Genomic DNA, 16967 nt, shown 5'->3' with positions numbered 1-16967 from the left:
AGTTCCCTGACCAGGGATCCAACCTGGGCCCCCTGCATCGGGAGCATGGAGTCTTATCCATTGCACCACCAGGGAAGTCCCTGAATGTATGTTTCTTAAACCTAAGGACATTCTCTTATGTAACCAAGTTCATATAATCAGGTCAACATTAAATTACCATGCATACATTTCTGAAGTCTACAGATTTTGCCAGTGGGTCCAATAATGTGCTTTATAGGAACAGAAAATGCAGGATCATGTGCTATATCCAGCTGTCACATCTCTGGAGTTTTGGAGAAGTCCCTCCCTTGGCTCTGCCCACCCTAGGGGTCTGCCTGAGGCCCCTGCTCTGCACTAGTGCTGGGTGCTTGGTAGAGAAGGCTCAGAGGGTGGGCCTTTTCTCTTTGCTTTCCTCCATCAGCCCAGCTTCCCAGAAGTGTCCTTTCGTCCCTAAGGATGATACAAGGAGAACCTGGGGGCTTCTACCTCCCCCACGGGGATGAGAGAAGGAATTATGGCTGTAGAAGAAAACCCCTTCACTCCTTTTCCACCGAAGCCCTGTATGCTCTCCTTTCTCCATTTGCTTCTGTCAAAGAAACCCCCTGACTCACAGCCAGCTTCTGTCTGGGGTGTGGACCTTGGCACAGCACCCCCTTGGGTCCTGCTGATGAGGATTTAGTGCAAACCAGGGAGGCCTGTTACTGCCTGAGGTTGGAGTACTTGTCTGTCAGACTAATCTGTAAGCCATCTTTGTGCCTGCAGGATGACCCTCTCTTCATCATGTACCATGTCTAACACTTTTTGGGGGGAGGGGGTTGCTTGAATATAGTGGGTTTACATTAATAAGAATAACCCACTATATTATTATTATTATTATTACCTCATTTAATTTTCACAACAACCTCAAGTGATATAAGTACCAATTTTATTTTTGGTTTTTTTTTTTTTTTTTGCGGTACACGGGCCTCTCACTGTTGTGGCCTCTCCCGTTGCGAAGCACAGGCTCCGGACGCGAAGGCTCAGTGGCCATGGCTCACGGGCCCAGCCGCTCCGCGGCATGTGGGATCTTCCCGAACCGGGGTACGAACCCGTGTCCCCTGCACCGGCAGGCGGACTCTCAACCACTGCGCCACCAGGGAAGCCCAATAAGTACCAATTTTAAAGCTGAGGGAAACTGAGGCTGAAGGAGATATAATTAGTAACCTGCCCAAGATCTCATAGCTACTGAGCTAGCGAAGACAGGACCACATCTGCCTGTCTTCACAGCTCAAGACTCTTAAGCCAACACTCTGTTCTAACTACTGTTTAAATATTTAAATGCCATTTGTTTACACTGTTACAGAGTAAAATTGTTACTTCATAATTTGCATAATTGACAGTGTATTCTGGCAGTCTCAACACGCCAAGAACCACCCGTACCTGAGGCTGTGGGCGGGAACAGCATCCCTGGGGACCGGAAATTCAAGGAAATGCCAGTTCAGGGAGCTTTAAAAACCGGTTTTTGGATAAGCCCACGCCCCAGTGGTCAGCCAGCGTCACTTGCAGTTGACATCTGTGTCCACGAGGGGGAAGCCGACTCTACGCGGCTCCAGACGCGCCTCTCTTCCTCTCCCTCATCTCGCTGGTTAGCCTGGGAAAAGGGTCCGCCTTCTGGCCCATAAGGCCCTGGCTCAGAAGTCTCACTTTCTCTTCCTGTTTCCCGTCATGGCGGTGAGTAGCTGAGGTGTGGGTTTGCTTCCCTTCATCCGCTTCCATCCACGGCCGGCGGAGCCTGCGGGGGTTACCTCTCCCGCCGCCCGAGGAGAACGGAGACCGCGATGCCGGCCGTGCCGAAACTGGCAGAGCCATACGAGCCGAGGCCGCGGAGCTGGACCCTGTCGCCTTCCTCCCATCCTCCCAGGAGCAGGCTCGGGGCAGCCGCGGGAGGCCCAGAAGCACGGCCCGCAGGCTGCAGCGAGGACCAGTGGAGCGATCGGAGGGGTGTTTGGGACGCGGGGTTCGGACCTGTTGCTGGGCCCCGGGACTTGAAACTTGCCTGGTGCTGGGGAGCCTCAGCCGGTTCCTCCTCGGGGCAGAGGCCAGGCTTCGGGGGACGCTGCCCAGCCACGTGCTGTTTTCTCACTCCTCACGGGCCGTGTAACGGGGCGCCCTCCGTCACCTTACACTTTGAGCCCCTTGGGGTTCATCCGCATTGTCTGTAATTTTTCCACTCGGTACCTGTCCTGTTTCTGTTCACCCGTTCCGTGCGTGGGGGAAGGAGAAAACAAGACCCCGAGATGTCTTCCTCGGTGCTTCCCACACAAACGTGGTGCTAATTCTTGAACCTTTAGGGCTTTCGGGACTATTTGGGATGAGCGGAAATGCGCTAAGTATAAATATTAGGCTGGCAGTTCCGGCGGGGTTGTGTGTGTTGACGGCTGCGCTTCCCTGTTGCAGCAGGATCAAGGGGAGAAGGAGAACCCCATGCGGGAACTTCGCATCCGCAAGCTCTGCCTCAACATCTGCGTGGGGGAGAGTGGAGACAGGCTGACCCGGGCAGCCAAGGTGCTGGAGCAGCTCACAGGCCAGACTCCTGTGTTCTCCAAAGGTGAGTCGTGGCCGGCAGGGAAGGGCTAGTGGCTGGGGATGTCGGGATGTTTCTTACCTCGCCTGCTGTCAAGCCTGTTTTGTACCCGTTTTGAAGGTGATATCTCGTTAAAGTATTGCCTTCCTGAGCTTCCCAAGAGGTATCTCCCTTCCAACATAGGAGTGGTATTGGAATACCAGCTTTTGTATGAGCCGAGATTAAGCTAAGACTAGCCCAAGTAGAGGTTTTTGCAAGTAACGAGAGTATGAGGTAGCGTGGAAATGTTGGGAATGCAGAAAATGGTATTTGGCTTGATTAGCAGTTAGGGTTACATAGGCTACAGCTAGAACAGGGCTGTGTCCCTAGGCTAACCTGGTTCGCATCCCGGCTCCATCACTTGCTAGTCTGTGACTTTGGCTTCTCTGGGCCTCAGCTTCCTTATGTGCATACAGGGGATTGGTAGTACTTGCATTACAAGATCGCGGGGGACAGAATAGGTTATATGAAATGCCTGCTGCATACCAAGCACAGTGTAGGCATTACTGTTGTTACATTTTTTGTTTTTAGAGTTTCATTGCTTTGGGGTAATGGAATATGGCAAGTCCTTGGAATCACAGCCTGCCTCTTACTACCAACTGATCTTGTGCAAGTTAACTTTTCACGGCTTCTGTGAAATGGGGATACAATAAGGTTTTAGCAAATATTAGCTATTATTAATAAACATTATTAGTAGAATGCATGGTCATTTTCCTTTAGCTTATACTGGTTATGAACTTGCCCTCCCTGAGACTTTAACATTATGGCTCTGAGGTCTTAATCGGTCAAGTATGGCTGAGTGACTTGGAAGTTGGAAAATCTGTTTCTGTGTTACAAATGAATCTGATTAACGGATACAAGTTGACACTGATTAGAACATCACTTTAGAATGTGGATGGATACTTACTGTCACTTTGGAGTCATGGAGATGATTTTCTGGGGAAGAGGGGAGTGCAGTGGGAGTATGATAACAGCTGACTCCTTGTTACCCCTGCCCGCAGCTAGATACACCGTCAGATCCTTTGGCATCAGAAGAAATGAAAAAATTGCCGTCCATTGCACAGTCCGTGGGGCCAAGGCAGAAGAAATCCTGGAGAAAGGTCTGAAGGTGAGGCTGATCCATCACTCCGTGGGATAATACTGAAAGCACCAGTTAGCACATAGTTACAGTGGTAGTAGTTACGCTTAATGCTCTGCCTTCTGACTTTTTTGAACTTCTAAAGGGTTTTTCCTTTCCCTTTGAAAGTTAGTAGTTATATGAAGTCCGTAGCTGTGACTTGGTGTAGTGGGAATATCCGATTTTGTTGCTGGCCAAATTACATGGAATTGTGTCTTGGGGGTCCTGAGTGTTGCAAGCTGAGCTAGTTATTGCAGGGTAGAGTTGGCAGGGAGTGATTGCTGCGTGTTTTTCCCTCAGGTGCGAGAGTATGAGTTAAGAAAAAATAACTTCTCGGACACTGGCAACTTTGGCTTTGGGATCCAAGAACACATCGATCTGGGGATCAAATATGACCCAAGCATTGGTATCTACGGCCTGGACTTCTATGTGGTATGAATACTTAACCTTTTCTACTCCTGGTCTGTGAGAGTGCAGTCTGTTCCTCCTTTATTTCATATGTGCTATCTTGATGGTGACATGTTGGGTTGGGGCTCTGAGTGTTGTCTGTCTTCTCTCCCTTGGGAAGATACACCTCGTTTGTGGCAGGTGTGGGGATATAGCACTGTGAACTAGATGGACAAGATCCGTGACGTTTACGGTCTAGGATCTAGCAAGCACTGATGTTGCTCAAAGGTGGGCGAAGGAAACAGTTCCTTCCATGCAGCCACTGAACTGAAAATTTGAGAGACGGTATTGGGGTTGCGTTTGGCATCTGGGTTGGCTGCACTGAGGCTGCCCTTTCCCTGCTTCTTCCCTTAGACTCTGGGAATGGGGTGGCTTCCATCCAGAGGACATGGAAGCAGGTTTGACGATGGGGCTCTTTGCTCAGGATGGGGATTTTAATGGAGACGTGACCATTTGTGTCACTGTAATGTTTTGGTCCAACCATCGAAGTAAATAAATGGCAAAACCCTGAAGTCCTGACTAGTATGAACCTGAAGGATGGCAGCAGTCTTCATACTAGATTTGAATATCCAGAGAAATGGTGGTGAGAGTTGGGTGCTCACGGGGGATGACAAACCTTTAAGAAGCACTTTTGAGCTGAAGCAGAGGAGAGAAATAGTTATTTCTTTGTGCTTCTTGAAAGTTTAAGATTTCTACAATGCACATGTTGGAGTAAACTTTATTTGCTTTTTTTTTTTAAATAAAAGTGCTTTGGGGCGTGGGGGCAGTGGTGAATCCTTAGCTGCCATTGGAAGTTAGGTAGGGGAGCGGGGAGGAGCTGCAAGTCCAGCCTCCAGAGCAGACCTATAGTGTACAGGAAGGCGATGTGTCATCTAGGATGCAGGTTCCATCAGACACTGAGATCATGGGTCTCTTGGGCCACCAGGTAACTCTTGAAGATGAGTCACTCCAATGTGTGAGTCTTGTCCGTCTGCTCTTGACTCTGAGCTGGCTAGGTGACTGTTGGTTATTCCTGGGACAGGTGCTGGGTAGGCCAGGTTTCAGCATCGCAGACAAGAAGCGCAGGACAGGCTGCATTGGGGCCAAACACAGAATCAGCAAAGAGGAGGCCATGCGCTGGTTCCAGCAGAAGGTAAAGCTTGATCTGTCTCAGGTGAAGTGGTGGAATGTGGTGTTGGTGAACGGAGTTGGGATACGGGGATGCAAAGTCTAGCGCCCTTTGGTGGGTAGCTCTTTTAAAGGTGGAACATTTGGGCAACTTGGAAAATGGGCTTCCAGGGTTGGTGGTTTAAAAGAACACCCAGAACCAGGCTTTCCCCCCAGCCCTGTGAATGCAGATAGCTGGAAGGGGAGGAATATGGCTTTAATAGGAGCCCCCAAAAAAAAAAAATTTTTAATTAAAAAAAAAAATTTTAATTAATAGGAGCCCCTTTTCTCAGGGTATAGTGCAGTTGAGCATAGTGTAGCAATTGTTAAAGATGGCCAGCTTCCTGTTTGGGGATATGGGATTCAAAGCTGAAGTTCATGTACCTGATTTGAATTCTTGAACGTTAGCCATTGCTGCAGTCTTTACTGTTAACCGCCTGTTCTGAAAAAATAAAATCTGTTCTCTTTCAGTATGATGGGATCATCCTTCCTGGCAAGTAAATTCCCGTTTCTATCCAAAAGGCTAATAAAAAGTTTTCAGTGAAATGTACAATTACTGTTGTGTGTTCTGTGAAAGGAGCCTGGCCATATTCAAGTCCTTGGACCTCAAGCCACTTAAAGCTTCGATGGGAGTAGCTGGTAACAACCCTGTCACCCCTGATTGGATGCCAGTGTTTCCTGGCAGATCCAAACCTGAGAACTTCCGCAGCACTGTCTGTGCTCACCACACCCTTGTTGACAGGCTGTGGTGCAGTGACCCCGTGGAAACTGACTGTAGAGGGGAGGGAATGGTTGGGGCTGGGTTTGAATTTAGAGCCTTGATGAAAGTGGGGTGCAGGGCTCCCCTCTGTTCAGCGATTCTGCTCTTCATTAGAGGTTTTACCAGCAACGATGTCTGAAAGGATCAGAGGCTTTGGTGTGGTGCTTGGGGTTAAATATTGGACTCAGTTTTCCTTTAAAATGAGAATCTAGAGTTGATGAGACTATAAGTAGAGAAAGGGAGTGGTCTTTGAGACACATTGCATGGATGTGATTCCTCGCCCTGCATTTTATTAGCTATGTTTAAATCTGCCTCAGCTTCCCCGTGTGTATCGTGAAGGCAATAATGGTTATATCCCTCAGGATTAAACGGTTTGATACTTGTAGGATGCTTAAACTTGTACCAGGCACAAAGTGCTCAAAAGGGATTAATTTTGTGTTATCATCTGTGAGAAATGTTACTCTTAACCAGTTTGCTCCCCCTTTGGTGTGAAAGTGGAACGTGTCTTGCCTGTACTTTACCAGGTCACTGAAGCAGTGACATTCAAAAGCCACCATTTCTCTATTGGACGCAATACTTGGCCAGTGGTTCATAGTTTAAATTTTGAGCACAAGTTAACTCAATAATTTACTCACTTGTGACTAATGAGTTCAGTTGTCCCTGGGCCACCTTTTCGTTGCTGTTAAATGGTTCTCTAATTTAACAGCTGCCTTCGTAGGTATTTTTAAACCTTGACGTTACTTGGTATGCCCAACTTTTTATGAAGATACTACTTAGTCTTCCTGATAAAGTCTTAGGCATCAGATCCAGATGCTTGAAGGAGAGAATCATGAAATGTGTTAGCATAAACCTTTTGTTTCACTTAAAACATCAATGTGCATTCACTTCTCAGTCTTTTACTGTGGGCCCCCACTTTGTAAATGGAGTAAAGACTTGTGAACGAGCCCAATTCTTGTGATTCAGCTTCACTTTTACAGGTGGGTGCACCTCATTGTTAAACATCTGTAATTACACTAACAACTACAACTGGAATAAACATCTTAGAGAACAAAGTAACTCTTGGTGAATATATTAGTTAACTAGGACTGGGTGCTAGCTGCTGTGGGAAGTCAGTATATTTTCCAGAGGTGGGAGTGTATGCTAGCTTCATCTACATAAAGCACTGCAGGAAAATGAAACGTAGAAAGTGGAAGTCCTGATAGTATTGCCGTCCTTGTGCTCTTTACTGTTAGCCATTTGCCGTGTAGCTGTGTTTTTAAGCTTGTGGTACTATTTAGTTTAACAGTGTACACCTGCCCACCCTCCATTTGTTCCTGCTGTGTTGTGTACTCAGTTGAGATCACTTCCCATTTAAAAATTAAACCGCCTGGGCTTCTGGCCCAGAGGGAAAAAGGCCCTAGGGAGTTTGGAGACTAGCTGGATTTTACTCATAGTTCTAGCAGTGGTATTTTAGGTGAGTGATGAAACATGTTGGGAACTGGAACAGGTGAGGATGCTTCCTTAACCAGTTTAGAGCAGCAGTGCCAGGAAAGCTTACCCGCTCTCTGATGAGAAGCTTGGCTTCCAGACAAATGTCACACAGGGTCTGAAGCATTGATGTTTGGGTCGAGCTTGCTTGGATCACTTGGGTGTTGTTAGAACTCCTATAGGCCCCACCTCAGACCCGAATTCCTTTAACAAGATCTGTAGGTGATATGTATGCATACTAAAGAGTAGAAGCGCTGACCGCATCCTAGGTCAAAACAGAGAGGGAAGGCATAACGGGGAGACTTCTTTCATAAGTTTAGTTTTATGAAGTTCCTGCTGTGTGGTTTTTCTCATTTCCTCAGCTACTGCCCATGAAAACTTAGGTAGATGTTAGGTGACTCTGGACCCACGCTACATGTGGTTGTCCAGAATAAGGTAGTGTCCCTGGCGGGCATCTGTCTATCCCAGTTTCAGGCTCGGGAACACTAGATGCTGCTTGGATGAATGAATGTTGTAGTCCTGCAACTACCCTTTGGGGTAGAGTTCTCAAACTGGGGCAGCGTTGCCCCTCCCCATCCTGGGGTATTTGGATATTTGTGGGCATGGGCTTTTGGTCATCACAGTAACTAGGGCTGCTATGGGCTACTGGAGGTCAAGGGTATCAGATAGTCCGCCATTCGGGACGACCACAAATGTGTGATGTGCTATGGGGGTAGTTACAGGGTGGTTACTGATGACTTTAGCTACATGATGGGCTAGCTAGCCAGCTGTGCAAACGCTAGCAGGTCCCAGTCTGGTTGAGGAGCAGCAGGGAGACCACAGCCAGAGGGAGCGAGGGAATAGTCAGGTCAGGCCTGTGCGGAGCCAGATCGCAGAGCCCTCCATTGGAGGCTCCAGCTGTTTGGCGAGACAGACTTCAGGAAGGGGAACTAGGGCAGAAAGAGGGGGACCACGTGGGCTGTTGCTCCAGGGTGCTGGCATGTCATCCACATCGGATAGCCAAACGGACGGGAGAGATCAAAATCCAGCCAGGGAAGTGTAGTCACAGGAAATCATACATGTGCATATGTTACTGTTTTGAGCTGTTAGGTAGAAAACGTGCCAGGTAACTTCAGTCAGAAATGATTGCATGAGAATCACAAGACTAAAGACAGTTTCTCCATTGGAAATGCTAATTCACAAACATGGCTCATGTTACCTTCCGGCCTTTTTTTAAAAAAAAAAAACAAATTGAGAGGAAACTATAGCTATAATCTGTGCGCTTTTTTCTCCTCTTAACATAAGGTGTTCTCGTGTCATTACAGTGGCTTCATAACATGCCATCCTTTAGCTCTACCTTAATCCATGCAGCCGGCACCAAGTGTCAGGAATGTCAGCTCCACAGAACTGCCCCAGTAGAAGCACTGTCGTCCTGTTTTCTTGGCCCTCTGTCCAGTGAGTGTGTGTAAGGTTCTTGCATCTTAAAGCTGTTGGATGGTGTTATATAATTTCTGCTCTGCTTCTGCCAGCGTCGTGACCATAGGCAAGTAACAGCAAATTTCAGCCTCTCTTGCCCTCTATAGCAAAGCCTATTGGGTTTTGTGCTTTTGCCTTTTCCTCCAGCTTAACCACCCGCTAGTCCCAACCTGTTAAACTCCATGTGTACACAGAGGCGCTCTAGCCCACTGGTGAGTAAAGACTACAATGAGTAGGCTGCCAGAGGGGCCTGCGTCTGAAAGGCTTAAGGCCCAGGCCGCCTAGGTGAGTGGTGAGGTCAGGGCCCAGAAACCACCCACAAGTAGTGTAAACTGCCTGCCGCTGGGGACCTAGCTGGTGCCTGGGGGTACAGTACCACTTTAAGAGCAGCTTGTTATGGAAACCAATGTTGTGGTTGTCAGAGGGGAATCCAGCCTGAGGTACCTGGGGGCACCAGGAAGACTGAACTTGACGGTGCAGGTGCAGGAAAGCTTAGGAAACAAATGCAGATGGTTTGTGTTTTTACATATCTGAACAAAAATAATGTGTGATTGTACCAATTAAGGACCTTGTATAACATGATTTAGGATTATATTTATCACTATTGGTTGAACTTGTTATGTAATAAATACATCAACAGTTACCTGGAATCTGAAAGTAGCTTAAAAGGCAAAGGCATTCGACGACCTAAGCAGAAGTGATGTTCTAGACTCTCCCGGTTACCCTGCTAAACACATTGCTTTGATAACATGACTTCTAACCCTTTTAATATTGTGGTGACTGCCTCTGGAAATGTTTTCCTGTAGTGTATTTCTGTTTTTTGCTTTTAAAGATTGGTTCTGCTTCCTGTATTGTTTTCTATGTGTGCAATTTCTTGTGGATCTATATGTAAAAAACGGGGTGTAATTCTATGAGGAAATGAAATATGGTTTATACATCTCTCTATTTTCAAAATTCCAAATTTCTTATTGTACTCCAAAATAACTGAAAACAATCAGTTAATTAAAAAGCACGTATTAAAAGAAAAAAAACTGCTTCTGCTTCTGCTTAATCAATACACGGTATATCACAGTGGGTAGGAGCCCAGAATTTGGAACGTAAGCATCTCGGATCCCTTGCAGGTCCCTGGCAGATAGTGTAGACTTGCTTTCTACGAAAGGTCCCACTCGCTGCCACTTCACCCCTTTTCCAACTCTCATTTTAGGAAATGGCTGTGCAACAGCTGTTACCCTGAGGGTGGTGGTCCAGGCAGTCACCTGGGGGAGCGGGGTGTGCCTTCCCAGATGTTGGTTGGGATTCTTTCCTGACATGCATATTATCTCATTTAGTTTTCATAACTGTGAGGTGTTCGTATGATGAGGACATAGAGACCGGCTGTCTTTTTGTACAGTTTTATATAGCTCTTGTTGTAATAAGGTTAAACCTTTTTATAGCTTCTGTTGTAATAAGGTTAAACCACACATCTGCCCCTTGAAATATACTTCCATTAAATTTTCCTTGAAATTAGGTTGACAGGCCCACAAAATGCTAGCCTACATTCTCCAAGTCCCCAAGAGGGCTGACAATCATAGCAATGGAGTTGGTCTTTACTTTTCAAAGACTGGGTCTACAGGGACAAACACCCAAGTAACTACTGAGTTATAGGAAGAAAGTTCTTGAGAATGGGAGGTGTGTGCATTTTGTAACTCATGTTCTGTAACCTCAGGCACAAGGCTGCGTCTCACTGTGCGCTCCCAGTGTCTGACCTCCGAGACCAGCTTGTTGCTCAGATAGGGCACAGCCAGCAACACTGCCCCTTACTACCTGGGTGAGACTTCAGGCAAGTCAGCCAACGTCTCTGGGCCTAAGGTCTTGTGTAAAATAGGTCAACACCTACCTTTCAGGGTTATTTTCAAGAATTAAAGGTAGTATATGTAAATCACATAGTAGGAGCTGTTATCAGTATGTAAATATTACATATTTATTGAATATATATTCTTTGGTCTGTGGTAGGCTTAAACGTAAGAGGTTTTATTCTGAGACTTGAGTGCTTCTCTTTCCTGGGAAAGGAAAGATGAGGATGAGGGTTATTCACTGTAAAGGTGCTGAGTAAGCTCAGATTCAGGGCGTTGTTTTCAAAAAGCTGGACATTGAGAATGACAGTAACTTGGAGAGGAACCAGGCACAGCTTCCTGTTCTCTCAGTTCAGCATTTCTCTCCTTATTCATTCAGCAAATACTTGAGTGCTTACCTCCCTGAAGCATGGCATTGAACCAGACAGATACAGTCCTTGCTGCTAAAGTGGACAAAAAGTACACATTCCTCCTTCCCCCACTTCTCAGGTAGAAAAAAATCCAGTGTCCTTTTTAATGTTATAAAGAACAAAATAGGGCTCCTCCCCAATATTACAGTACAGTGATACTAACTATGATTTTCCAGATCATCCCTTAGCACCACCCAAAAAATGGAGGGCTGGGATTTGCTCCTTCCCAGGGCATTCCAACCCCCTTCTTCCCCCTCCCCCAGTGTTGAAAAGCCCTGCATGAGTTGGGTCCTGGGGGCGGGTTTGAGTTCACCGAGCTCAGTTAAGTGTGGTCTAGGGCCACCTGCATCAGTCAGCTGTTAAAAATGCAGATTCCTGAACTCCACTCAGAGACTTGAACTTTGTGGGGCTTAGCAGTTTGCAGCACTGAAAGTTGAGATTCGTTGTTCTCTCAACAACAATAGCTTTCAGAGTTTTTTGACAACAGCACCCTGCCACACACACACAAATTTTATATCACCACTTTATTAAATACATATATACTCACCGCTGAAAAATATTTCATGAAACAATACCTTACTACAGGCAATGCTATCTCATTTTATAGTCTGTTCTGTTAATTTTTTTTTTTTTCCTGATGCTGGTTCTAACCCATTAAATCTGCAGTTTGAAAAATCCTGCTTTCCAGGGTAGTCAGTTGTGTTTCAATCACAAAGTCAGAACTTCTGAGCTAGAAGAGCCCTCAGAGGTGATCTGGTCCAGCAGTCCCTAAGTCCTAATCCTTGCCCAGCACTGGACTGGTTGCAGGAGAATCACCTGAGACATATGTTTAAAATACAGATTCCAGCCCCAACCCCAAAGAGCTTCGAGGAGAAGTAGGAATCCTTTTTGTAACAACCTTCCTAGATGATTTGTGTGCACAGCCAGGTTTGAAAGTTCTAGGATGCAACCCTTATGCTGTGAAGGCCCTCTAGAATGGCAGAGGATTTGAATTTGCCGTCTGTATATAGCGGGCAGAGTTTCTCAATTTGTAATCCACCTCTAGTTTATTTCTGAAGTACTGTTATTTACCAGATATTTTCTTTAAAAGTCATAAAAGGACCTGTCACTGAATTTACAGGTTTGACATGTTTATTATATTACTTGATATATTTTTAGTTGGCCGTGCCATGTAGCTTGCAGGATCTTAGTTCCCCGACCAGGGATTGAACCCAGGGCCACGGCAGTGAAAGCGCTGAGTCCTAACCACTGGACCACCAGGGAATTCCCCTACTTCTAGTATATTGTTCTCCAGTAAATATACTAAATAGATATGTAACTATCTAAAAAATGTGTCCTACTTAAGTCATTTATTCTGTAAAGTTTTTGAGTGCCCACTATATGCCTGGCACTGTTTAAAGTTCTTAGGCTATATCAGCAAACACAAACAAATATTTCTGGGAATTCCCTGGCGGTCCAGTGGTTAGGACTCCGTGTTTCCACTGCAGGGGGCATGGGTTCGATCCCTGGTCGGGGAACTAAGATCCCTCATGCCGCATGGCGTGGCCAAAAGAACAAAAGATTTCTGCCTTCGTAGAGCTTAAATTCTAGTGGAAGGAGATGCATAATAAACAAGACACAAGTAAATTATAAAGTATGTCATAAAATGATGTGCGCTGTGGAGAAAAGAAAAGGTAGGGTGGGGAAAGGGGGATGGGGAAGGTGGTCAGGGTAGGCCTCATTGAAAAAGTGAGGTTTGAGAGGACTTGAAGGAGGTAAGAGTTGGCCAAATGGATCTGTGAGGTAGAGCTTTCCAGAGAGGGAGCAGCTAGAGCAAAGGCCCTCCACCAGAGGGGTATGTAGCACAGAGACCAGTAGAGCCAGGCAGAGTAGGAGGGGATGAGGTCAGAGAGGTAAGTGGGTGAGGAAGCTGCTTGTGTAGGGCTTCATAAGCCGTTATAAAGACTCTGGCCTTCACTGTGAGTAAAACGGATCACGCTGAAGAGTTAGAGCAGACGTATCACATGATCTGACTTCCATTTTAAAGCTACCTCTGCTGTTGGAGACTGGAATATGGGGGAATGGGTAGAAGCAGGAAGGCCTGTTAGAAAGTATTGCAATAATCCAATCATGTTGGGTCTGACATGGTGGCAGTATTGGAGGTGGTGAGAAATGGTCAGATAATAGGTTTAGAAGGTAAACCAGCAGGATTTCTTTGAATGAATGGATGAGCGATGTGAGAGAAAGAGAAATCAAGAATGATTAAAATTTCTGGCCTAAGCAACAGAAAATACAGAGTTGCCATTAATTTCGATAGGGAAGGCTGTGTTTGGAGCAGATTCGACAGGAAACTAGGAATTCCGTTCTGAACATGATTACCACGTCTATTAATCATCCAAGGGGAGATGTGGAATAGGCAGCCCAGAGTCTGGAGTTTGGGCTGCACATGTGTTTGGGGGTCTTCAGCATCAGGATATCCATATTTAAAGTCTTGAGACTGGATGAAATCATAAAGGAGTGGGTGTGGTGCAAAGACGACCCAGGACTGAACCTTGGGGTACTTCAGCATTAAGAGGTCTGGGAAAAGAAGAGCAATTGACAAAGGAGACTCAGAAGGAGGGACTAACTAAAGTAGAAGGAAAAACAGAAGAGTTTGGTGTCCTGGAAGCCAAGTGAGAACACGTGCGGGAGGAGGGTGTGATGAGCTCAGGGAAGTGCTGCCGGTGGGTCAAGTAAAGCGAGCACTGAGAATTGACCATTAGATTTCTCAACGTGGAGGCACTAGGGACCTTGACTGGAGAGGTGCTGGCAGGGTGGTAGAGGTGACAGCCTGAGCAGAGTGAGTGGAGACAGCTGGTATAGACAGCTCTTAGGAGGAGTTTTGCTGTCAAGGGGAGCAAAGATGGGTGAAATAGCTTTTTCTGGTGATTGGAAAAGTCCAGTAGGAAAATAAAAAATTGATGTGGGAGAGGGGAGATGTGCTGTAGCAATACCTTTGAATAAGTGAGAGGGGTTACTTTTATCACATAAGTGAAGGGGTTCAGTTTGGGTAGAACTGTGGCTGGTAAGTCAAGAGGCTGAGTATGTGGGCGTAGATGTTGGTAGGTGGTGGATGTGGGATGGAGATCCGTGGACATTCACTTCTGATTGAGCTTCCATTTTCTCAGTGAAGCAGGAGAGTAAGGATGGGGGGAGAGGTGTTAGACCTTAGAGAAGGAGTGAAAGAATCATCTGGGAGAGTCCCGCACCAAATATGGAGAAACACTCCTGAAGGGCAGGACCCTCTCAGTGGAGCATCGATGGGTGAAGAAACAGGTTGAGAGCTAATGGGCCATGTTCAGGATCACACAGCTGGTTAAAGGCAGAGCCAAGCCCAGCCCAGCTGGCCTGGTTTCCTGGCCTGGTACTTGGTAGATCCACAAGGAACTGATCTTTTCCATGATAGAATCTTTGCTCTTCCTGGCAGCATCTCAACCTGCGGGTCTGTCCTGAGCGAGCGGCTTCCTCTCACCTCTGCTCTTGCTTTCTGGCTTCTGTCTGGGCTGTCTTCCAGCCCTGCTCTGTATCTTTGTCTTACAGATCAGTGATGATCAAACCTAAGAGTGCATTAGGATCTCCTGTAAGACTTGTAAAAACCAGCCTGCTGGGACCCCACCCTCAGAGTTTCTGATTCAGTAGATCTGGGGTGGTGTCTGAGAATCTGCATTTCTTACAGGTTCCCAGTTGACACTGAGGCTAGATGGTTGATTCAGGAACCATTCTTTGAGAACTACTGAACTAGGCTGTATACTTCTCTGTAACTCATTCATTCAGCAAATTCATATTGTGGGCCTGCAGTGTATTGGGATCTGGGGGATACAGCAATGAAAGTTAGTCTGTGTCCCCGAGGAACTCCCAGTTTAGTGGGGGAGACAAGTGAATAAATCAACAATATGCTTCCACAGCTTTTCTTCCCTCAGCTTTATTGAGGTATAATTGACAAATAAGATTATATATATTTAAAGTATACAATGTGATGATTTGGTATATGTATACATGTGAAATTATTACTACAATCAAATTAACTAACACACCTATCACCTCACATAGTTATCTGTGTGTGTGTGTATGTGTGTGTGTGAGAACACTTGAGTATACTTCTCTAACTTTATTTGTTCCAATACTGCTTTTATTATTATTTTTTTGCCATATCGAGGTACCACCTGTATTATTGCCTAATGTTTATTTTAAAGGGACTGAATTGTTAAATTTATATCTCTTTATATCCTACTATAAATGGAACATCAGTATCAGTAGCTGGTTAGATTCTGTTGCCTGCTAAAGGCTCTGGGCCTGAGGCTTGCTCTATTCAAGAATAAGTAGCAGGGCTTCCCTGGTGGCGCAGTGGTTGAGAGTCCCCCTGCCGATGCAGGGGACACGGGTTTGCGCCCCGGTCCAGGAAGATCCCACAGGCCGCCGAGCGGCTGGGCCCGTGAGCCATGGCCGCTGAGCCTGCGCGTCCGGAGCCTGTGCTCCGCAAATGGAGAGGCCACAACAGTGAGAGGCCCGCGTACCGCAAAACAAACAAACAAAAAAGAATAAGTAGCAGTAGTCAGAGAGGAGCTAAAGAGAACTATAGTAATTATCTGCTCCTGAGCACCGACCCTGGGCAGGTAATGAGTTAATGTTATTAACTCTCTTGATCCTTGGAACGACCCCATTTATACTCTTATCTGTGTAGTACAGATGAAGAAGTTGGGGCACAGAGAAGTCAATGGCTATTATGTAGCACAGCAGGGAGTGAACCCAGGCCGTCTGGCTCCAGGGGCCGTGCTCTTCCCCACCACCTGATCACCACCACCGCAGTGAAACTTCCTCCTTGTAGTCAGAGATTAAAAGAGAAATGGAAAGGGGATACCTTTCTCACTTTGCGATTCAATATTATTTAATATTGTGTCCATGTACCCACCCCATACTTTAGGATACAGCAGGTTAGAAAACTGATGGATGGTGTGCCAGAGGTTTGCTCAGGCTGTTCTGTGATTACTGTGTGTGTGTGTGTGTGTGTGTGTGTGTGTGTGTGTGTGTGTGTGTGTGTGTGTGTGTGTGTGTGTGTGTGTGTGTGTGTGTGGCGGGGGGGGTGCAGGGGCGGCGGCAGTTGATGACAGAAAACTCACTTGATTTAAACGTCGGTGTCATGAGTGAACCAGGCAAAGAAAAGGGCTGAGGAAAGTCATTTCAGACAAGGCAATAGTGATCACTAAGGTATGGAAGCAGGAAGAAGGATGTTAAGTTGTGTCTGGAGCCAAGAGCAGTGTTGGGGGCAGGACAGGAAGGCTTTGGGAAGCCGCCGGCTGTAATGGGGAGGGCACGAGCTCTGGAGCCGCAGAGACCAGGGATGGAATCCCAGTGCTGGCTCTTAATAACCTTCCGATCTTGGTGAGTTTCTTAATTTCTCTGAATTCAGTTTCTTTGATAAGTAGGGATAGATATTCCTATGTGACTTGGTTATTATGAAGAGTGAAAATAATGTAAGTGAAGTTATTACGACACAAATGGTCAAATGATTATCAGTTTCCTTTGTGTTTAGAAAGCCTTCCTAGCAGCAGGGTACCAGGGGCATCAAGACTGGCCAGAGGCAGAAGCACCAGGAACATTTTGCCATACTCCTGATGTAAGATGATGTGACCTGAAATGAGGCAGTTGGAGAGGGGATGGCAAGTAGAGATAGCTGAGTGGCGTCTGGTGTTTGTGAGTTTTAGTCAGAATTACAGCTGTTTGCAGGCAAACCTGG

General features: G+C 46.4%; 1 protein-coding gene across 2 annotated transcripts; it reads left to right on the top strand.

Moving 5' to 3' along the window:
• The first annotated feature begins 1533 nt into the window (after nucleotides 1-1533).
• Nucleotides 1534-5844, top strand: RPL11 (ribosomal protein L11). Of its 2 annotated transcripts, XM_060141132.1 has the most exons (6): nucleotides 1535-1689; nucleotides 2416-2566; nucleotides 3583-3689; nucleotides 3999-4130; nucleotides 5167-5277; nucleotides 5763-5844. In XM_060141132.1, exons 1-6 carry the CDS (start codon nucleotides 1684-1686, stop codon nucleotides 5790-5792), a joined length of 537 nt encoding a protein of 178 aa, XP_059997115.1. In that variant the 5' UTR covers nucleotides 1535-1683; the 3' UTR covers nucleotides 5793-5844. The 2 variants fall into 2 exon arrangements, with proteins under 2 accessions (XP_059997114.1, XP_059997115.1); XM_060141131.1 differs by lacking the exon at nucleotides 5763-5844 and having other exon boundaries at nucleotides 1534-1689; nucleotides 5167-5373.
• The last annotated feature ends 11123 nt before the right edge of the window (nucleotides 5845-16967 follow it).

The sequence above is a fragment of the Lagenorhynchus albirostris genome, chromosome 2 (assembly GCF_949774975.1).
Source record: "Lagenorhynchus albirostris chromosome 2, mLagAlb1.1, whole genome shotgun sequence".
In the NCBI taxonomy this organism is placed as follows: domain Eukaryota; kingdom Metazoa; phylum Chordata; class Mammalia; order Artiodactyla; family Delphinidae; genus Lagenorhynchus; species Lagenorhynchus albirostris.
This window is presented reverse-complemented; position numbering and strand designations above follow the sequence as displayed.

Excerpts from the sequence above, each read along its gene's own strand:
- RPL11 (XM_060141131.1), top strand. Across the intron at positions 2,567-3,582 it reads GACTCCTGTGTTCTCCAAAG|CTAGATACACCGTCAGATCC; the intron begins GTGAGTCGTGGC and ends CCCTGCCCGCAG. Across the intron at positions 4,131-5,166 it reads ACGGCCTGGACTTCTATGTG|GTGCTGGGTAGGCCAGGTTT; the intron begins GTATGAATACTT and ends TTCCTGGGACAG.